Here is a 27,208-nt window from a genome sequence, read left to right on the forward strand (position 1 = left end):
GAGTCCATTTGTTTTGCATAACAGTTCAAACACCAGTACATTCCTGCAGGCACTGGAGTGCATAACAGTTCTGACACCAGTACTTTCCTGCAGGCACTGGTGTGCATAACACCAGTTTTATTATACAGAAAATAAAACAAACACCAAAAGAAAATACCTTGCCTGTCCGGCACTAACTAAACACAAGATGTTCCTAACTATCACTAAACAAAAACACAGAGTTCTCCAGTAAACACTGTATAGCTCACTTGTATCAGGAAGCGTGTTTCTCTCACAGAGACCCTGCAGTCTTCCCAGGCAGTCTGCACACACTAATCAGGCTATAAGGCTCTTGCACAGCTGAAAGCCCTGATTAGCCCTCTGTGAGGCCAAAGATCCGAACTGAGCCCAATGTCTGGAACTCGCCCTATCTCTCTCTCAGGGCCCTTATCCAGCTTTTCCAGCAAACTGAAAAGGTTCTAACAAAACAAAAGCATTTTCCTAGAAGTTATCATTTTCTAAAACATGTAAGACAAGAACCTGGGACAAACATACCTGCCCTCAAACACTATCCCAGTGTTCTTGTCACAATATATATATATATATATATACACACACACACACACACACACACACACACACACACACACACACACATATACAACTATTACTGTGATATGAGATATCATGTTTTTATATATAAAAAAGACATACTGAGCAGACATTTTATTTTTTTATTATTTCAATTTTCACATATTTCTATTTCAAGCACAACCATCTAACCTGTGTAATTGGCTTTAACCTCTATAGTGCACTATTGCGGAGCCGTCCGTTAGGACAGAGATTTTAATAGAATTATGAAAAGTGATGTTTTAATACAATACATGTGCACCTTACCTTTTTTTCTTTTTGTCCTTTAACATTGAAAAATAAAATGTTATTCATAATTTACAGAGGACTAATTGCTGCTTAGCATCTCTTAACATACAGTGCTATGGTAGAAATGGTTTCAGTTTCATTATGGCAAGCTTACGTAGGTGGTCATTCAGACCTGATCGCTGGGCTGTGTTTTTAGCTGTCTTGTGTTCAGAAAGTCGCCACCTGCAGGGGGAGTGTATTTTTCGCCGTGCAAGTGTGTGATCGCATGTGTAGCAGAGCTGCTAATAATCAGTTTGTGCAGTATCTGCGCAGCCCAGGACTTACTTATCCAGTGTGATTGATTCCTGCTGATCGGGGCCGGAGCTGATGTCAGACACCCTCCCTGAAAACACTTGAGTCCGCCTGCGTTTTTCCAGACACTCCCTGTAAACAGTCAGTTGCCACCCACAAACGGCCTCTCCCTGTCAATCACCTTGCAAACACCCGTGCGATTGGCTTTTTCGCAACATCCCGTCGCTGGCCGGCGATGCCTGTTACTGTTGTCCGTCACACCTGCGCATTGCGTGCATCTGCATGTGCAGTTAGGATCTGATAGCTCGCTGTGCAAAAACGCACAGCAGCGATCAGATCTGAATGACCATCCATAGTACCAGTTCTCAAAGGATGTTGTTAGGCTCCCTTATCATTAATAAACTGTGGAAAACAGATTACCATTTAGAAAGCTCTTACGATGTACCAGTACACAAATATGACACTGCTTACAGGTTCTGTGACTAAGAGCGTTCTTTGTTAGGTCCCTTGGGCCTTTGTGTCATTCTCATGTGGATTTAGTTAATGAGATGCTTTTCTTTGCTAAATATTTTACGCACTAGTGCTCTTCAGTTGTCATAGCAACATAAAGTCCTCAGCCTTGTCATTTCTGGATGCTTTTCCTCCAATCCTTCTCTCACAGAGATATAATGTTGGAACCTCCTCCCATTCCTCAGCAGCATGATAAGAATTAACTGGTAGACAGAAATGCAATTATTGAGACATGTGGATATAAAGAAATCCATAGCTCCATTTAATTGTCTTCTACCTCCTTTATTTGGACTCACAGTTGCATGTATTAGCCATTGTGTCTATTATAGATTGTTTTCATGGAGCGTCTGGGATTAACCTCAAGAGAAATCCAGTGCTGAACATGTTTAGTCTCCTGGTAGCTAAAGACTTCATGGAAGATTGCAAAAGAGGAAAGCAATTTTGTTATCTTTGGGCAGACTGAGACATTTGCAATTTATGGACCAGTTATTTTATCGATCCGATGGATTGCATAATCAGGAATACAGTACACTGACACTAAAAAGCAATGGAAATCAAGTACTGTATGTATTGCTGTGATTTATCTACGACATGCAAATGACAATGTAAAGGAAAAAATCAAATGCAATAAACATTTTACTTGTGATATCATAAAGCAATACAGAGTGTTTTGCTTTCCTTCACCATCAACCATTACCTAGCAATATCTTTCTCTTGGACAATGTCACAATTTTTGGATTGGTTCGTTCCCTGCTATCTCTTTCTCGCAATCCTCATAATGGTAGGATTTGGAGCTTGCATATATTACTTTGAGCCAGGCTTAAAGGAAGCACATAAATGGAGGGCTCAAAGACCTTTATTGGAGAAAGATATCCAAAAGACTCTGATGGTGCGAGATAATCTAGCATACAGTCTTCCTGATATTTAACATAAATAGGCAAATTTTGTATTGTGAATAATTTGCCTGATCTTTTCTGTACTAAAAATGTCTGCCACTATTCATAAATGTATATAAAAAGCATATTCCTATGTATCATTTATACATGTTTATTTATGTATCACAAATTAAGAAGAAACTTTATTAAAGTGGTTCAGTTTAAGTGCTTTTAAAGGAAATGTCTCTTTACCATGTAGCAATGTGGTTCATGATATCCCATAAACATTTATAACTGGTTATTTGTTGAAAACTGACATTTATTTTAGTAATTACTAAATAACTGCAAATCTTTTATTGCCCTTTGCTATGTGCCTATTTTTAAAAACAATTAGATTGCCTGCATGTCTTTTTTTTTTTTATGTGGTCATTTTTTTATTTCATATCTATTTTGTTTTTTCTAAATAAACAGCAGTTAATCATAACATAAAGCAAATAAAGATGTACAGTATATATCAGTGTAAAGACAAGTAATGTATCCATATATAAAGTAAGAAGGAGATGATATCATAAGGACACATACTGTATGTATCTAATGGGTGCCAGCTGCAAAGAGTGCAGAACAGAGTGTAAATAAATTAGATGATCTAATTGTATTAAAAAAGGTGCTATATAAAACATTAGAAAACCATCACTTAATTGTTGTTCAGTATAGCATAATAAAAGTGTGCTACTAACTTCTGCGGATGCATGGACAATAAAACTGTCAATACTTGACAACATTAACAAGACATTAAACTACGGAATATAGGAACCAAAGAAATAAAGGGGGAGTGGTTCACTCACTGGAATTAGGTATCACATTACCTATGGAGGGAGAGATTTCAAGTCACTCTTAAAAGTTTAAGGTACCCGAGTCAGATAAAAGATGCGCTAGAACAGTAGAGGTTATGTTAAGTAACCGCTTGTGCAGGAGCCACTCAGTGGATTCAATAATTTCAAATATCTGGTCCTGAGTGCTTTTGTCTTGCTTATCAATAAAATAACCCCATTTTCTATAAAATCCTATAATACCTTTGTCAACATTTGGTTTTGTCGATTTCCTGTCAAAATACAGGAGGAGAAGCATCTTCCTTTTTCACTTCATATAATGATGAGGTAAAGTTAGATATCCAGTGTATCAAGATCACTTTCTTATGGGATAAAGTGAGGTGTCTCAAAATTACTTTTTTGGAAATAGTGACCAGCATAGTAAGTATAGGAATTGGCGATTTATTAAGGAAGGAGGGAGGTGGGGCTAAATTCCAAACAGAGAAGTTTGCACGCAGACAAGCCAAATGGTCAGGTTGCAATTTTAATAATAAAATATTGTTGATAAAATATGCAATTTTATTCCTATAGCATCTAATTTTTCTGCACCCCAAAAACATTGAAAAAAGGGTGTGGAACTATATTGACTTTTAGGGCCTTCCCCATACTTAGTAGGGTTAAAGAGTACATTTTGAGCTGGGTAGATGTGGTGGGGTATATTTACTAAAGCTTCTAACATTGAAAAGTGGCGATGTTGACCATTGCAACCAATCAGATTCTATCTATCATTTTCTAGGATGCAATAGGGAAATGATAGCTTTTTAGAAAATTTTGTAAATTTACTCCACTATATGCTCTTTTTAATGTACGTAAGTGCACTTCTTGCAGGTACTGTATGCAGGATTTAGGATCCTCAGTAAGTTCGCAATTGAGCTGGTAAGGAAAGACAAAGGATATCTTTTGCCACTGTGAAAGCATTTGTACCAGCTGGGCTTAGAAGAAATAATAGCAAATATGGAGTAAATATATCTGATTTGGTAAGGGGCACATTCACAGAGATTCAACACTGTTAGCAAAGGATCAAAGCCTGACGAGGAAGACTGTATTGGTGGTAAATAAAAGATGTAATGTCTTGCTTGGAAAACATATAGAAATGAGAATGTGGTAGATGGAATTTATCTTGAAGATCAGAAAATGTAAATAAGTTACAGGGTTAAATACTTTGAAGGTGTCCTTTATCATGCCAGAAAAGAAAATTGTTGTTGAAAGGGATGGGGAAAAATAGGGGTTACCCCAAAGAGGGATGTGAGGCCTTTCCAAAACTGTTTAATAAGGTATATCCATAAAGAATAGGAATCACAAAACAATGGATTATGAAGAATGGGGGGAAGGGGGGATCTGAGGTTTACATTGTAGAAGGGCACTTGGAGTAAATAAAGCTTTGTCTAACCTAGAACCTTTGAAAACATTCCTGTTGATTAGCCAATCAACAGCATATCTAAAGAAAAACAGACAGAAAAACAATATGAAGCATAATCTGGAATTCCTATGCCACCTGATTTGCTAGTTGCCATAAGTTTACCCAAAGCGATTTTAGGCTTTTTTGCTTGTCATAACCCTTCATAAACATGTAATATCTCATATGGATAAACTGATAGGCGACATTTGCATCAAATAAAATATGTTTGGGAAAATAATACTCTTAAGGACTATAAAGGCCCATACACACTAGGAGATTTTCATTTCAAAAGACTTTGACAACATCTCTGAAAGTTATATCTTTCACCAAAGTAGTGCATACACACTAAAGGTGCATACACACTGGACGTTTTTGCCCAGCGTGTATGCATATTGATGATCGCTGACATCGCTGGGCTGAAAAGCGCTCAGTGCATACACACTGAGCGCTTTTCCCCCCTGCCCAGCGATGTCAGCGGGGGTGAGCGGCTTTCCATAGCAATACGGTATGGAAAGACGCTCACTCCGCCGTTCATGTACTGGTAATACCAGTAGATGAACGGCGGCTGCTGGTGATGAAGCGGGAGCGCGCATCAGCGCTCACCGTTCATCGCTTGCTCATACACACTGGGCGGCTTTGAGCTGAAAGCAGCTCAAAACACCAAAAGTAGCTGCTTTCAGCTCAAAATCGCCCAGTGTGTATGGGCCTTAAGCTATTTTCCCAAAGAGCAAGAGATCTTCAGGAGGTGAAAGACTTTGCTGAAAATCTTTCATTAGAAAAGCTATTTACATAACTGGCTGGGCCAGCAATGTATATGTTACCAGCTTATTTATATACATTGGTGGGCAGTGGCGCTGGTAACGTATACATTGCTAGTCTGTGCCAGCAATTAATATATTTATGTGCTCATAACTCAACATGCAGTGGTGGGCAGTGGTGCCAGTAATATATGGTATCCGGTCTCTAGGTCGACCATTATTGGTCAGCAGTAAATAGGTCGACAGGGTCTCTAGGTTGACATGAGTTTTTCACAATGCTTTTTTTTTTTTTACTTTTTCATACTTAATGATCCACGTGGACTACGATTAGGAATAGTAACCTGTGACGAGCGCAGCGCTAGTGGAGCGAGGCACCTTGTCTGAAGCATGGCGAGGGGACACTGTGTACTAATTGGGGTTCCCAGTCACCGTACGGAGAAAATTACACCAATTTTTTTTTAAAAACCTTGTGTCGACCTTTTGACCTGTCAACCTAGAACATGTCGACCTAGAAACCCTGTCGATCTAGCATCCCTGTCGTCCTAGTTACTGTCGACCAATACTGGTAGACCTAGACACTGTTGACCTAAGTGTGGTCGACCCTCCATACCACAACCATAATATAGACATTGCTTGCCTGTGTCAGCAATGTATATATTACTGACTTTTAAATAAATAAGCATTGGTGGACAGTGGTACAGTATATACATTGCTGGCCTGTGCCAGCAATGTATATAACCCAGGGACACAACATTGTTTGCAGCGACTCAGCGTGAGTCTCCGTGCGGTCACAAGTGAGCTGGAGGGAGCAGGGCGGGACCACGGTGCCAAAGCCGGTGGAGTTTGGGGAGGGAGCAGGGTGGGTCCGCTGGGCTGAAAGCCGCTCATCTTTCAGCCATCATCGCTCGCGGCCATACACACTGAGCGATGATGGTTGAAAAATGAACCATCATCGCCAAACATGCTGGTAAAACCAGCTGACGGACCACCCCGCTGGCGATCCCATCATCCCCCGTCGTCCATCGCTGGGCCATACACACTGGGCGACTGACCTCAAAATCGCTCAAAACGGCCAAAATTAGCAATTTTGAGGCCAAAGTCGCCTAATGTGCATATGTATGGGCCTTTATACATCTTAAGATACAGAAGGGAAGGAGCTTTAAATTATCCAACTCATCCGAATTCAATTACAGTACTGGTGATAATGCTGCAATTTTCAGGATTCTTCAGTTTCGGCACGCTCGTATGAGCAATCATACTTATGGTTTTGATATCGCCGGTCTATTCAATTGTGAGTTTGCAGCTATTGATACTGAAAACTGACTAATCCAGCGGAAAGGAGGCAGAATCCTTTCGACTTCCCCCACTTTTTCCGCATCTAGACATCATTTTGATTGACCTGCAGCATGTATGGTGGTGTGCAGTACCTCAATCAATTTGGATTGCTGCTGTGTGAAGTGCACATCGGTAAAACAGAAACCCAGCATACCTTACATCCAACCGGGACAGCATGACAGAGAGGATAGATTGGACCCATTTCCTATCTTTTAGGTAAGTACCATTGGTTACCTTTGGAGTGAATGGTGGCTTAGTTGTCTGTGTGGGTGTTTGTGTAGTGCTTGTAGGATATGTGGGTGCAGGATGCACTCTCTTAGTGCATGTGTGGGGGAGGGGTGGCTGTGGCATTGTAGGTGGATGCATGGGTTTAGTGTGGGGAGTTGTACAGTGTATGCGGGGTTGCTTCTGAGGGTGATTCAGTTGTGCTGCTAGGTTATGGTGGTGCAGGATGCGCTATTTCAGTGCATGTGTGGGGGAGAGGTGCCTGTGGTGTTGCAGGTGGATGCATGGGTTAGGGGTGGGGAGTTGTACAGTGTGTGCAGGGTTGTTTTTTAGGGTGCATGTGTGGTGCCGGGATAAAAGTTGTTGTAGGCTGCATAATTTGATGTATGTGCGGGGTAAGGGTGGCTGTGGCATTGCAGGTGAGTGTATGGATGGGGGATATAGGAGTTGTACAGTGTGAGTAAAATTGCTTTTAAGGGTGCTTCAGTTGCAATTGAAGAATATGGGGGGTCAGGCTGCAATATCTAAGTGCCTAATTTAATTTTTGCTGCTCATGCCATCATCCTCCCGCCTCCTTACCCATGCCGCTGTTCATCCCCATTGGTGCCCATCCACCCGCAGCAATCTATTGAAAACGTTCCTCCCATATTAGCCGCCACCGCAGAGGAGACAGTTATTAAAGATACTAGAGGAGGCCTCCTCTAGTATCTTTAATAACTGTCTACTCTGAGGTGGCAGCCATTTTGGGAGGGACATTTTCAATAGTTTAAAAGCAGGCAGAGGCGAACAGCAGCCCCCGCTGGGAATTCAGAGCCACAGTTCTGGCAGCACCAGCAGCCTGAGGGAAGGAACCCCTGACAACGGGCAGAACCCCTAACAATGAGCAGGACCCCTGACAATGACCAGGTACTGGGCATAATATGTGTGAGCATAATATGGTGACAAAGCATTACTGTGGGGACTTAATATGGTGCAAGGGACATAATTTGGTGTTGCTCAATATGTGCATAGGAATAAAAAACAACTATATTTTATATATATATATATATATATATATATATATATATATATAGTAGAAAGTATACCGCGGCACTCAGTCAATTTATGAGTCAAAACAGCAACATGAAAGCTCCAACATTTCGGGGCACAGCCGCCCCTTTGTCAAGGTGCATATAACAAGTACAAGTGATCACACTTACCTATATACCCAAGAAGCCCGCCACAGTGCCCAACGCCGTCCGAGTCCCGGCGTGTCCGTCCCTGGTCCGGCGCCTTCCAGCCACGTCACTAGGAGCGTCGCGTTGCCATGGAAACCCGGCCACCTGGCCCGGCGCCCCGTCCGCGCTGGAATGAAAAGAAGTGTACAGTACAGTTCTCACATATCACCATAGAACTGACTACAGCACTAGCGTCCTATGTAAACATATATTGGACATTACAACAGTACAGTTTACTTACTATATCCCGCCTGCTATGAGCTGACATCTACAAGGGACTACTGCTGTAATGCATAAATCACAAATCTGTTCGTGTTGTAGATGGACTGACATGGCATTAAAATATCCTCATAAACCCACATCCCTACTTAGGTCCGAAGCCTAGTGGGTAATAAAATCACATGCGTTGGGCACTGTGGCAGGCTTCTTGGGTATATAGGTAAGGGTGATCACTTGTACTTGTTATATGCACCTTGACAAAGGGGTGGCTGTTCCCCGAAACGTTGGAGCTTTCATGTTGCTGTTTTGACACATAAATTGACTCACTTAAACCTCTGAGTGCCGCGGTATACTTTCTACTATGTGACACCATTGAGACTGAGGGCACCGGGTCCAGTATTTCATTCGTGGGAGTACTGGTCTGAAGGAACCGTATATATATATATATATATATACACACACACACACACACACACACACACACACACACACACACACACACACACATATTAAGGCTCAACTGTTCGTTCAGACCAAACTGTGAGATGGTATAGAGACGATGTAGCCATCTAGCCTCCCTGGGTATGAGAGCTTTGTTTCAGTCTCCCCCTCATATTTTCTTGGGCTCTTAATCAATGATCTTATGTCTCAGGGTTGCCATGTTGTGCTTATACTCTCTAAAGTGATGTGCCACTGGATGTTCTTGTTCCTATTCTTCAAGAGCTTTACGGATGGCAGATGTATGCAATGCCATTCAGTCCCTGAAGGGTCTGATGGTTTTGCCGACATAAAGGAGTCTGCAAGGACAGCGTATGGTATAAATAACATGGGTCACTGTGCAAGTTAATACCTGTTTGTATAATCTGTTTTTATTGAAAACACAGGAAAAACAAGCTTATACAGAATGGAAAAACGCATCTCTTATAACAAATGATACTTGACACAGCAAGCAGTAAAAGGAACGTTCCATTAAAGTATACAACTAAATAAACAGTAAACAAATTATAGACTTCAAAACATATGTGAAGTAACCAAATGTCACTCGTTATCATATAGCACTGAATGTATTTCAAAGGGCTTAAAGGTTGAATGAAACGGAAAAGAAAAAAGAAAGAAGGGTAGATATAGAGGTGGATAGAAGAGAGCGTGAAAAAAAGATTGACCTACTCCAAAAAGTGCTTAATAGAAGTAGCTATACTTGACCAGCTTATGAAACACATACTGGGCTCTCAGCCCTCGAGTCTTTATATGCTTCCGATGTTTTATATTTCAGCCAGGGAAGCCAAATAGCCATAAAATCTGTTACCTTATCTCTTGAGGTCAGAAGGATATCATCCATATTCATGTAATAGTTAATTCTAGAGAACCAGAGTCTCTGTTTGGTCGTAGAGGAGGAACGCCATAGTGTGGGTATAATTGCACATGCTGCGTTACTTAGATGGCGAAGCAAAGACTTCTTTTAGTTAGACAATGATGCGGGGGAGTGTGTTAACAGTCAAAAAGCCGGGTCAGGGGGGATAGCGACTTTAAGTATATCGTGGGAGATGACTTTGTCCCCATACGGTTTGATCAGTAAACATGTCCACCAAATGTGCATCAGAGAACCTATCACGTTTTGGCATCTCCAACATTTGTCAGAAACCGTGGGGTACATCATATGTAAAAGAGAGGGATGTCTATACAATCTCATTAAAATTTTATATTGGGTTTCTCTGACATGTATACAAATAGAACACTTTTGAGCCTTGGTGAATATGGTCTCCCACTCTTTTTCTGTAAAATATACACCCAAATCTCTCTCCCACGTGGCTGTAAAAGGAGGAAGAATCTGAAAATTGGCATTTTGCAAGAGTTTGTATAAGGTGGAGATCAGGTGCTTTGAGTTGCATGGGGTGATACAAAGTCTCTCAAAGTGTATCAGGTTCCTGGATGTCCGAGGGTATCTATTGTCTGTGTGTAAAAAGTGCCTAACCTGTAAATATTTCCAGAAGTCTATTTGTGGAATGTCCCATTTAGATCTAATCACTGAGAATTGTTTAATTGCTGAGGATGTCTCCAGTTGACCGACCCTGAAGAGTCCTTCCACCGCCCATGTAGAAAAATGAGGAAGAGATATTCCCGGGGAAAAAAATCAGGATTGGCTAGGAAAGAAGTCAGAGGGCTGAATTCAGAAGAAAAATATGACCGCCTACGAGCTGTCTTCCAAAAGGTTATAGTCGGGGTGATAGTAGGATGAGCAGGAGAGGGCTTAGGTAAAGAGGGGATCCATGAAAAAATTTAAAGATATTGTTGTGTATACAAGCCCTCCAGCTCAACCCACTGTTTTACTTCCCGACTCCTGGTCCAGTCCAGAATCCTAGTAAGTAAAATTGCCCTATAATAATTTTTGATAACTGGTAGTTGGAAACCACCATTTTGGGTCGTACGTGACATGATAATTCAACTAATCCTAGGTCTTCCGAGACCAGATAAATTGGTGTATTAGAAGTTGTATGGACCGGAACCAAGAGTCTGGAATCTGTATAGGTAATGTCTAAAGTCTATACAACAATTTGGGAGGAGTGTTCATCTTTACAATATTCACTTTGCCCAACCATGAAAGCTGTTTATAGTACCACCTACTATAGTCAGCCTGTATAGTCTTAAGGAGTGGTGTATGGTTAAGAGATATCAAGTGAGAGAGGTCACATGGGAACTGAATACCCAAATAGGTAAAATGTGAGGTTTTCCACATAAAGGGGTAGGAGTTTTTTAGTGCAACTATTGTAGCAGGAGCAGCATAAATGCTTAACATGCACAATTTGGTCATGTTAACCTTAAACTTAGAGAGTTTACTAAAAAGATCAAACTCACATAAGACAGGGTAAAGAAGACATAGGGTGAGTGATTATTGTCAGAAGGTCATCGCAAACATCGCTAGTTTATATTCCTTGTCCCCAACTCTAAGGCCAAAGATGTGGCCATTGGCCCTTATAGCCCTACGTAAGGCTTCAACACATAGAACAAAAATTAATGGGGAGAGGGAGCAGTCCTGTCAAGTCCCATTGCTTATAGAGAAGGAGTCTGATAGGCAACCATTCACAGAGACCCGGGCAGATGGTTATTTGTATAGGGCTAGAACCCTGGGGACCTAACCTGGTGTGCTCAAGAACAGACCTCATAAAAGTCCAGCTAACGCTGCCAAATATACAAATAGTGGGTGCTACCTTGAATTGATAAATTCATTATTCTATTGGCAGCCCACACAAGGGGGATCTGGGTATCCACCGAGAGTTAACTACAGAAAAAGACAAAAATAGTGTGGGCGCTCAGAGATAGAATGTTGATTCAGCTGCTGGTTAACAAATAACCATTCATTAGTCATAATTTTTTTTTATAACAAGTGTGATATCACTTTAAAAACAATAAGTTTAAAGAAATAAACAACATAGGAACAATAAAAACTAGACAGTCCTGTATTAGCAAGGAGTGCTCTAATTAGTTGGTTTGTAGGCAGAGTTAAGGGCATGCAAAAGCCGGCTGTTAGTTGCAACACATATGTGCATATAGCAAAAAGCACAGTTTGTTAGTATTAATGTGGCAATCTTTGCTTGGTTCTAATGCTTGACAATACTTCACCAGTTTTCAGGGTATAGATGGATGGGTGTAGTACGGGTGACCGGCGGTCTCCTGACCGCCGGTCACCTTACCGACGCCGGGATCCCGGCAGCATACCGATGCCGGGATCCCGGCGGGGAGGGGCGAGTGCAGCAAGCCCCTTGCGGGCTCGGTGGCGACCTGCGGTCGCCACGGGTTCTATTCCCACTCTATGGGTGTCGTGGACACCCACGAGTGCAAATAGTCCCTGTTGGTCGGCATGCCGACCATCGGGATAGTGAGCCGTCGGGCTCACGGAGGAGGTCATGTGACTGTCGGTCAGCCGACCGGCGGTCACATGACTACCACCCAGATGGATTTTCCACTGGAAATGTGGCAATATAGCTGTCCCACCTGGTTTGGTGCCAGCCGTATGCGTGAGACCATAGAACACAGTTCCCACAGTGTTATTCATGTAATCGAACTCCCACGCTGCAGCGGTGGACACGAGGCAACAGTAACTTTATCATGTATAGCGGGTCCAATGTGATGGTATGCACTGTGGGTAGCTGCAAGCTGCAGCCCGCTGGAGCAGGACACGCCGTTGGTGGTCGCGTACCACGACTTCCGGCTTCTGGTGCATTCCACCTGCGTTCCACAGTTGTAGTTCCAGTCACCTGACGTGTTTCTTCGCCTACTGGGACTGCGGTTTCATCAGAGGAAAAGCTGTCCATCTCCATAGCCTCTATTTATTCTCATTACTGGTTCCTGATTGGTTGCAACCTGGTTATTTGCCCTTTTCAAGGTCCTAGTTTTTAGACCTTAGTAAGACAGTCCGAATTTGTTTAAAAACCAACAGCTGATTTAAATTAAAATAAAGTAAAACGTACAATAAGGTGCCTAGTCTTCGATGCTACATTATTCCTCAGGATAAATACAGGTTGAGTATCCCATATCCAAATATTCCGAAATACGGAATATTCCGAAATACGGACTTTTTGGAGTGAGAGTGAGATAGTGAAACCTTTGTTTTTTGATGGCTCAATGTACGCAAACTTTTTTTAATGCACAAAGTAATTAAACATATTGTATTAAATGACCTTCAGGCTGTGTGTATAAGGTGTATATAAAACATAAATGAATTGTGTGAATGTAGACACACTTTGTTTAATGCACAAAGTTATAAAAAATATTGGCTAAAAATACCTTCAGGCTGTGTGCATAAGGTGTATATGTAACATAAATGCATTCTGTGCTTAGACCTGGGTCCCATCCCCATGATATGTCATTATGGTATGCAATTATTCCAAAATACGGAAAAATCCCATATCCAAAATACCTCTGGTCCCAAGCATTTTGGATAAGGGATACTCAACCTGTATCAGAAAATTATATCCAGACATCAGTATCTGTCCAAGAACATTAGTGCTCAGTGCCAAAAAAATACATACACATAATATTGCTGTGATACTAAATATATTATAGGTATGATGATATTAATTATAAAAAAATACTTAAAAGGGGGGCGTGGCCTGGAGGCCGAACGGACTGGCAGCACGAACGGGGAGCTCCATGCGGCTGGGGAGATAATTCCTCCGTGCCTCTCCCCTCGTGCCCTATATCCCTCCTAAACATTGGCCCCTACTCTCCAGTGATCCCCCTCTCCGAGGTGGACCAGCACCGCGGAATCGGGGAGCCGGTTTCCTGGCTCCTGCGGATTGCGGCCTGTCCACCATCCAGATGCCGGGACCTCGATTTCGGTGTGGCGCTGCCGGTCGCCTACTGTACCTGCCTGTGGAGAGCCTTCCGGGGGCCCACGTCCTGCCGTCTGTGCCCGGACCCCCTTCTTCGGGACCGCTGTGGCTGGTGGTGCTCGGGGGGGGAGGGGGGGGGGGGCTGGAGGAGTGGCCGAACGTGGCGGCCATCTTTGACCTCGTGAGCCGGGGGGAGTTGCGGGGGCTGCACGACCCGGGTGACGCCGCATAGAACAGAGATGAGCCGCACTTCTGCCTGGAGACGTTTCTCTCCCCACTGCAGCCATACACTTCCTCCCTGTGGGTGCCTGCCGCCAGGGGCCCTGGTTGGAGCGCCGGGGGAAGCACAAGCCTGTCCCTCCTGAGCTCTTGTCCTGGGGCTGGCTCCGTGGGCCTCTACTATTGCACCGGCCCTACCTAGATTATTTGGCCGGACCCCATCCCCCTGTGCTCCCGCTGTTTGGAGGGCTCTGCCTTCCCCCTCCCCCTGACGGCCTGCGCCTCTCTGTCACTCCTGCGGATCAGCACCCCGCATTGGGGATCCCCCCGCTGCAGCCCTACGGAGCCCACATTATACTCTGCCTGGGGGCCTCAGCACCCTCTCTGGCCCTGCACGCTCCTGCACCTCCCTGGGGCCTGGGGCTCCTGCCGCTCCCGGTCCCCGGGGGGGGGGGGGGCATTACTGCTACTAAGCACAGACGCCCCTTCCCCTGCTGCCTGGTCCTGGTGCTGCCCCGGTCACTGGCTGATCCGTGTCCGGTGCTCATCTCCGCGGTTCCTAAACAGGGGTGGTCCTCCAGAGAGCCCTGCCTCCTACGACCTCTGACTGTCTGGCTCCTCTCCGGGACCACGTGGGCCCCCTCTCTGCAGAGACTCCCCGGACCTGCTCCTCCTGCCTTGCTCGGCTGGCCACGTTATGACGCCTCTCTAGGGCCCCCGCCTTACCCCCCCTGGTCCTGAGCCTTACTGCTGGAGCGCCATCTCTACTTCCCACCCCGCTGTCCACCCCCTTTCTCATATGTTCATGATGCCCAGGGGTGGCAAAAAGTCACAGGGGTCCAACCTCTCACCATTCCTTACTAAAAAGAGCACCCCGGCCAAGAGCAGGCCTGATGCTCCTGAACCCCCCCCATGGTCCCTCCGACTCGGAGGCCGAAGACGATGACCTCACACCCCTTACCCGCAGGGACTTTCTCTCCCTCCTTAAGGAGATGCGGGATGTTAAAACCTCTGTCCAGGCTCTCCACTCCCTGAAATCCGATATTGCGACATTGGCTCCAGAACGAACCGATCAACTTGAACAACGAGTGGAAGAGGTGGTGTCGTTCCAGCAAACGGTCGAGACCGACTTCCATCAATGTTGCCCACTTGCGGGAGGAGCGTGAGGACCAAGACAATAGGGCGAGGAGAAACAACCTGAGAATCCGGGGTATTCCTGAGGAGGTCGAGGCGGCCCACCTTGACCTTTACCTTAAGCGCCTCTTTGCCCACCTGACACCCCTGAAGAACATCTTCTCCTAGATCGAGCGCATCGAGCCCTGCGACCTCGCTCTCAAGACTCCTCCCAGCCCAGGGATGTCATCCTCCGACTGCACTACTTCACTGTGAAAGAGGCCATTATGAGAGAAGCCCGACGGCCTGGGTCTGTGACTTTCCAGAATACCCCCCTGCAGATTTTTCAGGACTTATCCCCGCTCACTCTGGCCAAACGTAGAGACTTCAAACCCGTCACTTCCCTGCTCTCCCGTCATAATGTTAAATACCGCTGGGGTTTCCCTTTCCGTATCCTGGTTTGGAACCAAGGGAAGCTCCTCACCGCCAGGAATCTACCCGAGGCTCAAACGTTGCTCTCCAAGCTGGGTATCCACACCGCCGAACAGGATATTCCTACTCAACGCCTGCCGCCGCGGACACAGCGGGACCCGCTTCAGCCCCCTCGATCTTAGTGGTTTACTGTCCCAACTTCTGCGGCCTCCCCAGCTCCACCTCCAGTTCCCTGATGGACTTTCAGCTCTCTAATTTAATGTCTTCTCTATATAATTATGTTGACCTTTCCTGGTCGCACTCCCCGACCGGGGAGTTGTTTCACTTTAGATCTCCCGTATCCTGATTTCCCGGCCCCTTAGTTGATTCTCGACTGTTTCGTTTTTACCTCATGTTAAAATGTTACACTGTTGACATGTTAATATGCTGATACCTGATATTCTGTTTTTTCTCTACCCCCTGCCCCTCCCTTCCTTTCTGGAGCTGGCGCTCCATCTGTTCTTTGTCCCTGTTTTCTTTCCAGCTTTTTCCCTCAGGTCCTCCCAGGGGAGGTTTGCCTCCTACCCTTCGCTATGTGGTTTGTGATCCATTATCTGGACCCCATGCCGCGCCCCCTTAGGGCTTTGAGCCCTCTTGCTGACCTAGGTGCCCTCCCGACACCTAGTATCCCTTCCCCCTGTCAGCACTATCGGTCCTGGCCCCTACTGCCGGATGACCAACCACCCTCCCTCCCCAACCGGTTTCCTTTCCTTCCTCCCTCCCTTCTGACCACGTTGTCTCGCGCTTTATATCCTTCTTCTCTATCTCTCTTCCTCCTTCCTCTACTTTCAGTGCTCTCCGTTCTTTCTATTCTGCCTAACTCTTTGCTGCTTGCCCATGGGTCTCCGGGTACTATCCTTTAATGTGAAGGGCTTGAATAGCCCTCAAAAGAGAGGTAAGCTCTTTGCCTCCCTTAAACTCCATAAAGGCAACCTGGTCTTTCTCCAGGAGACTCACTTCCTACATAACTCCCATCCTACGCTGCAATGTAAACCATACCCTGATTCTTTCCATGCCTGTTGTCACTGGCCTAGACTGAGGGTGTTGTGAACTCGGGGATTCTTCCGATGGTTGGGAAGAGGAACCACAACTGAGTTGGAGAAGGGAGGGCCTGATATAGGATCTCCTCATACAGGACGCTGATAGTGGAGTTCGATGAAATAAGAAAGAGCTTTATTGCAAAAGAAAACAACTTAAAGTCAAATGCCAACGGAATAAATGAAGGGAAAGTCCAGACCCACTGGAGGGTTAAGTGAGCAGTAATGGGAATGCTGGTAATTGAAGAAACTGTGGGTGATGTTGAAAGTCACTGATAACTTGTGGACCTTATGAATGATGATTATTAACATAGATGGTTGAAGAACTTGTAAATGGTGACAGAGACGCTGATGATGTGAGAAACTGAAGTGCAGGGGTTTCAGACACTTTGAGTTTGTAGAACTTGTGAATGGAGACTGAGACGCTGAGGATGTGAAGGATTGGAGTGCAGGGGTTTTAGACGCTGTGGATCTGTAGAACTTGCGAACGGAGACTGAGACGCTGATGATGTGAGGATTTGAAATGAAGGGGTTTTTGACGCTGTGGATCTGTAGAACTTGTGAACGGAGACTGAGACGCTGATGAAGTGAGGAATTGAAGTGCAGGGGTTTCTGACGCTGTGGATCTGTAGAACTTGAGAACGGAGACTGAGACGCTGATGAAGTGAGTAATTGAAGTGCAGGGGTTTCTGACGCTGTGGATCTGTACAACTTGAGAACGGAGACTGAGACGCTGATGAAGTGAGGAATTGAAGTGCAGGGGTTTGAGATGCTGTTGGACTATGGAACTTGTGAACGGAGACTTGAGACGCTGATTCCTAGGAGCACGGATGACTGGAACACAGGAAGGTTACCGGTCGCTGAATACACCTAAGCTGGAGCAGTGAACTGGCAGCTGGAAATGCCGAGGGCACTGGGGTACGACTGCAGGAATCCTTGCCGGAAACAGGAGCACTGGCATCTATGTCAGGGAAAGACGATACTCAGGCACTGAAGCTCTGTCTGGCGTCTGACTTTGAATCTCCCGCCAGCGCTGGATTGGCAGAGCAATCTGATGACGTCACCTGCCCCCCGTCCACGTGATGCCGGGTGTCATGGCGGCGCCCATGCCCCGGAGAACCGCCGGTAGCCGCGCCAACCAGACGCCGGAGCCCGTGGCCCACCGAAGCAGAGGCCGCAACACCAACCAGCAGACACGCAGGGGTAAGCGCGGCGAACGCCGCCTCTGGTGTGTGACAGTACCCCCTCCTCCAGGAGTGGCCCCTGGAAACCTTCCAGGTTTTGTTAATTGTCTGGAATGGAACATCCGCACCAGTCGAGGAGCCGAAACTTCTGTAGCTTTGACCCAGCTCCTTTCCTCGGGGCCAAAACCTTTCCATTCCACCAAATACTGTAGATTCTTGTGAAGATAGCGGGAATCAAGAATAGCTTTGATCTCGAAGTCCGTACCCTCCTCAGCCTCTGCAGAGGTTGGCCTTGGGAACTTGGAATGAAACCGGTTCAAAACAAGAGGCCGAAGAAGAGAGACATGGAAGGCATTTGGTATCCGGAGATGGGAAGGCAACCCCAATTTGCAGACAACCGGATTCAAGACTTGTAACACGGGATAAGGACCGATGAACCTTGGAGCAAACTTCATAGTGGGCACCTTTAAACGAAGATTGCGGGTAGAGAGCCATACCCTGTCACCAACCTTGTATTGAGGAGCTGCCCGTCGTTTCCTATCTGCAAAGAACTTATAGCGACCGGAAACTCTCTTGAGATTGGCATGAACTCGACTCCAGATTTGGCGATCTCGGCCCAAGGCAACAACTCCACCCAGTTATCTTGTGAAGGAGAGAGGTAAACACGGAGAAAAGTCTCTAAATCTTGATTGACGCGTTCAGTTTGCCCATTGGTCTGTGGATGATAAGCAGATGAAAACTTGAGTTTTATTTGTAGAGCCGAGCAGAGGGCTCTCCAGAATCTTGCCGTAAACTGTACCCCTCGATCCGAGACTATTTCTAGAGGTAACCCGTGCAGGCAGAAGTGCTCCCGAATAAATAACAAAGCCAACTTAGAAGCTGATGGTAATCCGGTCAACTGAACAAAATGTGCCAACTTAGAGAATCGGTCGATAATCACCCAGACGGTGTTATGACACTTGGAGAGAGGCAGTTCAGTAACAAAGTCCATAGAGATATGGGTCCAAGGCCTTTTAGGAATGGACAATGGGTGCAACAATCCCGCAGGCGGCAGACGTAGAGTTTTGTGCTGAGCACATTGAGGACACGAGTTGACATACTCTTGGACGTCCTTCTTCATAGTGTCCCACCAGTAAGATCTTCGCAGAAATTCCCACATCTTTTGAACTCCCGGATGGCCAGAAAACTTGGAAATATGAGCCCACTGCAACAGTCTTGGTCGAAATTTAGCTGGCACAGACATTCTTCCAGGAGGAGGACCCAACTCAGTGGGAGCCGCAGAGATAGAGACGGGACTGAGGATCAATGCTTTTTCGACTGTATTATCCTCATCCGAAGCCATTACGGAACGGGATAGGGCATCCGCCTTGGTGTTAAGAATTCCAGCCCGGTACTTAATGATAAACGAAAATCTAGCAAAGAAGAGCGCCCATCTTGCTTGACGGGGATTCAAGCACTGGGCCGTCTTGAGATACAGTAAATTCTTGTGATCCGTAAAAATTGTAATTAAGTGTTTAGCACCCTCCAGAAGATATCTCCATTCTTCTAAGGCAGATTTAATTGCCAGCAGCTCTTTGTCTCCAATGGTGTAATTTAATTCAGCAGGGGAGAACTTGCGAGAATGGAAACCACACGGATGTAACTTCCCGTCTGGGGCATACTGCAAAAGTACGGCACCTATGCCTACCGTAGAAGCATCAACCTCCAGGAAGAATGGTTTTAGGAAATCTGGCTGCTGAAGTACCGGGGCGGACGTAAAGGCTGCCTTCAGCTGTGCGAACGCAGCTACTGCTTCAGAGGACCAAAGGCTTGGGTCAGCCCCTTTCTTGGTTAGGGCAGTAATAGGCGCCACAATAGTAGAGAAACCCCTTATAAATTTCCGGTAGTAATTTGCGAATCCTAGAAATCGTTGCACTGCTTTCAGGGAAAGAGGTTGAGTCCAGTCCCGAATGGCAGAAAGTTTCTCCGGATCCATACGCAACTCTGTTCCAGAAATAATGTAGCCCAAAAATGGAATAGATGGGACCTCAAAGGTGCACTTGGAAATTTTGCCATAAAGATGGTTCTCACGCAACCGAAGGAGTACTTCCCTAACTTGTAATCTGTGCTCAGAGAGATTCTTCGAAAATATCAGGATGTCGTCCAAATATACCACCACATTCAGGTACAACATGTCCCGGAAAACTTCATTAATGAATCCCTGGAAGACGGCGGGGGTGTTGCTGAGGCCAAACGGCATTACCAGGTACTCATAATGCCCGTCCCTAGTATTGAAGGCCGTCTTCCATTCGTCCCCTTGTCGGATGTGTATTAAGTTATATGCTCCCCTTAAGTCGAGCTTAGTAAAGACTCGAGCTCCACGGACTTTATCAAAAAGCTCTATGATGAATGTAGATGGATATTGGATAGTATACTTCTAGAAGGTCCAAATTTCAGCCTTGTCCATTTTCTTTTAGAAACAGTTGGCTTTCCTTCCTGAGGTCCAGACGTTCGTGAAGGGGGTTCTGCGCATCCAACCTCCCTTTGTGCCTCCTGCGGCGCCATGGGATCTTAATGTGGTGTTGCAGTTCCTTAAATCGGACTGGTTTGAGCCTCTACAAGAGGTAGAGTTGAAGTTTCTCACTTGGAAAGTGGTCATGCTGTTGGCATTGGCTTCAGGCAGACAAGTGTCTGAATTAGGGGCTCTGTCACACAAGAGTCCTTATTTGATTTTTCATGAAGATAGAGCTGAACTGCGGACGCGTCAGCATTTTCTTCCAAAGGTTGTGTCTTATTTCCATATCAACCAACCTGTGGTAGTGCCAGTGGCTTCTGACACCTCAGCCGTTTCAAAGTCCTTGGATGTCGTCAGAGCGTGTAGGACTTATGTTGCAAGAACGGCTCGGATAAGGAAAACAGAATATTTGTTTGTCCTCTATGACCCCAACAAGATTGGGGGTCCTGCTTCTAAGCAGACTGTTGCGCGCTGGATCAGAGGTACCATTCAGAACGCTTATTCCACGGCAGGATTGCCGTTACCGAGTTCAGTAAAGGCCCACTCTACAAGGAAAGTGGTTTCTTCCTGGGCGGCTGCCCGGGGTGTCTCGGCGTTGCAAATTTGCTGAGTAGCTACTTGGTCAGAGGAAAACAAGTTTGCTAAGTTTTACAGGTTTGACACCTTGGCTGCTGACAACCTTCAGTTTGGTCAGTCAGTTCTGCAGGAACATTAGCACTTTCCCGCCCGTACTGGGAGCTTTGGTACATCCTCGTGGTACTAAAATGGACCCCAGCATCCTCTAGGACGTAAGAGCAAAATAGGATTTTAATTACCTGCAGGTAAATCCTTTTCTCGTAGTCCGTAGAGCAGGGCTGGCCAAACCAGTCCTCGAGATCTACCAACAGTTCACATTTTCAAGACCACCTAGCTGGTGCACAGGTGTAGTCATTATTAGGTAAGATGTGCTGCATTCATTCCTAACTGACAATTCCACAGATCTCCAGGAGGCCTGGAAAACATGAACTGTTGGTAGATCTCGAGGACCGGTTTGGCCAGCCCTGCCGTAGAGGATGCTGGGTGCCCGCCCAGTGCTAATTTTTCCTGCAAATTACGTTTTGTCTTTTTACACAGTTTCTCATGTGTTAAGATGTTTTACAGCAGTTGCTGTTACGTTATGCATGCACGTTAGCATGGGTTATGTTGAAGGCCATGTTAGGCGACATGTTTTTGGTATGGTGTGAGCTGGTGTGAATCTCGCCACTAGTTTAATGTAAATTCTTCTCTCGAGAATGTCCGTCTCCTCGGGCACAGTTCCTATACTGAGGTCTGGAGGAGGGGCATAGAGGGAGGAGCCATTTCACACTGTTGAAAAGTCTTAAAGTGTTGAAGGCTCCTGCGGAACCGTCTATACCCCATGGTACTAAAATGGATCCCAGCATCCTCTATGGACTACGAGAAAAGGATTTACCGGTAGGTAATTAAAATCCTATTTTTACACCATCTTCACTACACAAATGCATGCTGCATATCCTGTATACTGGTTTCTTCCTTAAACTGCAACCTGCAAGATTTTGCACAAGCTGCTCCCTACAGTACTGTACTGTATCTCTGGAATTCTCCAACTGTACAGTACTGTATATTAAACTTGAAACAGGCTCTCAAGGCCCACTTATTCATCACACCCAGCCATCTTTCATCCTACCTGTCTCTTCCATACTGACGGTCTATTCTTTTCTATCTTTCTGCTCATTCCCTTTAGAATGTATGGGTTGCAGTTAAATGCCGGCTGTCGGAGTAACAGTGACAATGCGGATAGCTGTAATCCCTGCGCTAAAGCTCTATTCCCACTTGTGGGTGTCCACGACACCCATAGATTCTGTGGGGAGTGATGCGAGTCACCAAATCTGCTGCATGGTGAGAGCACCAAGGACGCAAGGAAACTTGGAGCACTTATCCCTCTGCTGGTGTTCTGACAGGAGGGATGCAACTGTTGGGATATAGCAGCCGGTATCCCGTCCAAATGTACAGTGGGGGTGATTCAGACCTGATGGCTGGTGTGCGTATGCACAGACCTGATGGGTGTTGTGGGTATCACAATGCTCATGCACTTCGACAAACAACAACAGGCATTGGCGACCGGTGAAAGGCTGGTGCAAAAATTTCGATTGCACAGGCGTTCGCAAGGTGATTGACAGGAAGAGGCCGTTTGTGGGTGAAAACTGACCATTTACTGGGAGTGTCTGGAAAAACGCATTTGGACGCAAGCGTTTTTAGGGAAGGTGTTTGACTTCAGCTCTTTTAGGGAGGGTCTTTTAACTTCAGCTCTGTCCCCAATCAGCCTGGTCTCATTGCACAGTGGGAGTAAGTCCTGGGCTGTGCACAGACTGCACATACTGGATTTTCACAGCTTGACATACACATGCATTTGCAAAGCAGCTTCTGCTGATTAACATGATATGCAGGAGCGGTTCTGGGGGCGTGGCCGCAGTCTGTGCGGCGCTGCTATGGGAGAGACGTCATGACATCTCTTCCATAGAGAGGAGCCGCGGGAGGCCAGACGGAGCAGCAGCAGCGGCGGTCAGGAAGCAGGAGCAGGTAAGTATTTTTTGTGTGTGTGTGTTTGACATCGACAGGGGGCACAGCAGAAGAGGGCATAACTACAGGGGGCACAGCAGCAGAGGGCACAACTACAGAGGGCACAACTACTGGGGGCAAAGCAACAGGGGGCACAACTACTGGGGAAAATCTACTGGGGGCAAAGCAACTGGGGGCACAGCAATAGAGGGCACAACTACTGGGGGCAAAGCAACAAGCGACGGGGCACAACTAATGGGGGCACAGCCACTGGGGGCAAATCAACTGGGGGGCACAACTACTTGGGGCAAATATGGGGGCATAACTGTGGCCACGCCCCTCCCCTATGATGCCACCCCCCCATTTTTGGACGCGCACCTCCGGCACGCATAAACTGTTTTGCCGTGCAGTGGAATGTTTCGCACTGGGCGCCACAAGGTGTAGAACCGGCCCTGATGATATGCTGCATGCCTATATTCTGTGTGTGACTGCGGCTCTATCTGCATACGAAATGCATTACAAATGTGCGCCATTATGTGTGTAAGGTGTACTACAGTGCTTTGTGGTGTAACGTATAGAAAGGGCACTTCTGTGTGGTCTAATGTTTTATTTTTCTCCAAAACAGAGCCAATGATACATGGGGGGGTCCCAGGCTGGGCACCAACCCGCCTGCCTCGGACACCCAGGATCCGGGAGGCAACCAGAGGCCCATATATACTCGTGGTAAATTATAGCAATGCTTACAGTAGTGTACCTCTTCAACATACTGTACAGTAGTGTTCTTCTGTATTTACTGTAGTGACCATACAGTACTATACATTGTAATTATCAAGATTTTCTAATATGGAGTACAGTACTGTATTGCCACTACTACACTGTAAAGTATACAGTATTCGTGTTGTAATACTGTCCTTTTTTTCCCCACAGAACAATTGCGGCGTGCCATGCAACTGCTCAGGGTGATTCTTCACCTTCTAGTAGACCACCTTTTTAACTTTATTTTGCGTTTCATTTATTTATTTATTTTTTAAATAAATGTTTTGGTTATACTCCGTTGTATAGTATCTTTTTTTTTTTTTTACTGCATGGTACTGCATGACAGAATCTCAGGTCATTTATAAGCTACAGTAGGCATACTGTACACCATACCAGAGGCGGAACTACCGCCAGTGCAAGCAGTGCGTTGCACTGGGGCCCGCCTCTGTCCAGGGGCCCAAGCATGTAATGAGTCAAACTGACTCATTACATGCCGCTTTGCGCTGCGGGCAACCGCTGCCCGCAGCACACAGCCGCCCACAGAGGAGAGGAGCGCAGCGGCACGGACAGGGGAAGGAGGAGGAGGGAGGTGGAGGAGGGAGCCGCAGCAGCGCTTTGTTACTGGTGGAGGCGCTGCTGCTGCTGCCCCTCTGCTTCACTATAGGCTGTCTTCCGAGAACAGCCTATAGTGAAGCAGAGGGGCAGCAGCAGCAGCGCCTCCACCAATGACACAGCGCTGCTGCGGCTCCCTCCTCCACCTCCCTCCTCCTCATTCTCTACTGCCCGGGAATCGTCTGACGTTGCACCGAGGAGCCTGAGCCAGCGGAGAGGGTAAGTATAATTCTTCTTTCTTTCTTTCTTTCTTTCTTTCTTTCTTTCTTTCTTTCTTTCTTTCTTTCTTTCTTTCTTTCTTTCTTTCTTTCTTTCTTTCTCTTTTTCTTTCTTTCCTACAAAAAAGGGGGACTGTGTGCCGCAATGTGTAAAAATGGGGAATCTGCCTGCCGCAATGTGTAAAAATGGGGAATCTGCCTGCCGCAATGTGTAAAAATGGGGAATCTGCCTGCCGCAATGTGTGAAAATGGGGAATCTGCCTGCCGCTATGTGTAAAAATGGGGAATCTGCTTGCCGCAATGTGTAAAAATGGGGAATCTGCTTGCCGCAATGTGTAAAAACGGGGAATCTGCCTGCCGCAATGTGTAAAAATGGGGAATCTGCCTGCCGCTATGTGTAAAAATGGGGAATCTGCCTGCCGTAATGTGTAAAAACGGGGAATCTGCCTGCCGCAATGTGTAGAAAGGGGGAATCTGCCTGCCGTAATGTGTAACAAGGGCACGCTGTCTGCCGTTATGTGAAAAAAGTGTACGCTGTCTGCCGCTATGTTTAACAAGGGCACGCTGTCTGCCGTTATGTGAAAAAAGTGTACGCTGTCTGCCGCTATGTGTAACAAGGACACGCTGTCTGCCGTTATGTGTAAAAAGGGGACGCTGTCTGCCGTTATGTGTAAAAAGTGCACGCTGTCTGCCGTTATGTGTAAAAAGGGCACACTGTCTGCCGTTATGTGTAAAAAAGGGGAACGCTGTCTGCTGTAATGTGTAAAAAGAGGAATCTGTCCGCCGTAAGGTGTAAAAGGGTCTCTACCTGGTGTAGTGGTGCTACTGTGCGGCGTAGTTTGAATAATGGAGACGACTGTGCACCGTTTTATGAATTGGTATTATTTTGTGGCCACACTCCTTCCCCACGAAGCCACGCCACTATGTATTTTTGCGCGCGCCTACGGCGCGCACTGCCCCTGTTTTGCATGCAGGGGTGTGGCTCCAATGCTGTTTCTTGCACACAGTGCTAAAATGTCTAGTTACGGCACTGTTGCTAGGTATCCACTTCCCTGAGCAGGTCCCCCCTCACCAGATCCTCTCCAGGGTGAGGGGGTGGACTTGGATGGGATGGGGGGTTGGGGGGGGCCAAGCCATTTTGTCGCACATGGGCCCACCGCTCGCTGGTTCCGCCACTGCACCATACAATTATCTGGCAGATAATCTGCCAGGTCTGGCTGTTAGGAATGGAATTCTGGTAATGGATGAGAGCAAATGACAGTCATCCATTACCAGATTTTTATTCCAACCAGCCAACCTATCAATGTTCAGGTAGCAGTTGATTGATACAGTATGCACACTTCTCTGTCTTATCACTGTTTCATACTGTACATCTACCCCATGTGTGTTTTACATAGAGGGGGTCATTCCGAGTTGATCGCTAGCTGCCGTTGTTCGTAGCACAGCGATCAGGCAAAAAATCTGCACTTCTGCGCATGGTACGCAGTGCGCACGCGCGAAGTATTTTCACAAAAGCCGATGCAGTTTCACACAAGGTCTAGCGATGCTTTTCAGTCGCACTGCTGATCAGTGAGTGATTGACAGGAAAGGGGCGTTTCTAGGAGGTAACTGACCGTTTTCCGGGAGTGTGCTAAAAAATGCAGGTGTCTCAGATGAAAACGCAGGCGTGCCTGGGGAAACGGGGGAGTGGCTGGCCGGACGCAGGGCGTGTTTGTGACATCAAAACAGGAACTAAACAGACTGAAGTGATCGTAAGGTAGGAGTAGGTCTGGAGCTACTCTGAAACTGCTTGAAGTTTTTTTAGCACTGTTATGCGATCCTTTCGTTCGGACTTCTGCAAAGCTAAGATACACTCCCAGAGGGCGGCGGCTTAGCGTTTGCACTGCTGCTAAAAGAAGGTAGCAAGCAATCAACTCGGAATGATGGCTAGAATGCAGAGAGGTGCGTCAAGGTACATGGCAGCAGTACAATGCAAGGGACTAGGACACTATCTCACAGTAGATAGAGCATACTGTACTGAACATTGTAGCAATAGCATACAGTAAGTGTGAAATGTACAGATTAATACAGTGGGTGGCATGTACTGTATCACTGGGAAACTGAATAGGATCAACTGGTAATGTACAGTACCAATGGTGAGCTACTGTATTGAATATACAGTACTGTATGCTACAGTATACTGTACTACAAAGTTCTAGTACAGTAACAGTACGACCCTGCCTGGATGAAGCCATCACAAGCCATAGACTCATGCCAGGGGCGTAAGTTCATACACCAAATGCCCAGAGGCGTAGACAATGGTGCCCTACACTTTCACTCCCTCGGTCCAGTCCACCAATGACCGCTTCTTCACCACCCCCTGATAACCTCTTCCTACTCCCAACCTCTAGAAAGCTCTCCCAGCCTCCTATCCTTTAAAAGTGCCCTTAAAACTCTTATTTTCATTCAAGATTCCCACCCCTGAACCATACTGTATATCCAGGCTCTACTTACCCCAGCTCCACTACTGTCTGTGTGTCCACCCATATGCCCGGAAGTATCTAATCTCTCTGTCCTATTATCTTTTACCTTAATAGGTAATTTATGTATTTCTGTTACAGGTACATTACATACACACACACACACACACACACACACACACACACACACACACACACACACA

At 46.1% G+C, this 27,208-nt stretch overlaps 1 protein-coding gene across 1 annotated transcript; it reads left to right on the forward strand.

The window, feature by feature from the left end:
• The first annotated feature begins 1,818 nt into the window (after positions 1-1,818).
• Positions 1,819-2,956, forward strand: SMIM45 (small integral membrane protein 45). Its single transcript, XM_063938784.1, has one exon. It carries the CDS (start codon positions 2,381-2,383, stop codon positions 2,585-2,587), a length of 207 nt encoding a protein of 68 aa, XP_063794854.1. The 5' UTR covers positions 1,819-2,380; the 3' UTR covers positions 2,588-2,956.
• The last annotated feature ends 24,252 nt before the right edge of the window (positions 2,957-27,208 follow it).

This window comes from Pseudophryne corroboree, chromosome 9, assembly GCF_028390025.1.
Source record: "Pseudophryne corroboree isolate aPseCor3 chromosome 9, aPseCor3.hap2, whole genome shotgun sequence".
Lineage (NCBI taxonomy): Eukaryota > Metazoa > Chordata > Amphibia > Anura > Myobatrachidae > Pseudophryne > Pseudophryne corroboree.

Coding starts and splice junctions, on each gene's coding strand:
- SMIM45 (XM_063938784.1), top strand. CDS start 2,381: ATGTCACAATTTTTGGATTGGTTCGTTCCCTGCTATCTCTTTCTCGCA.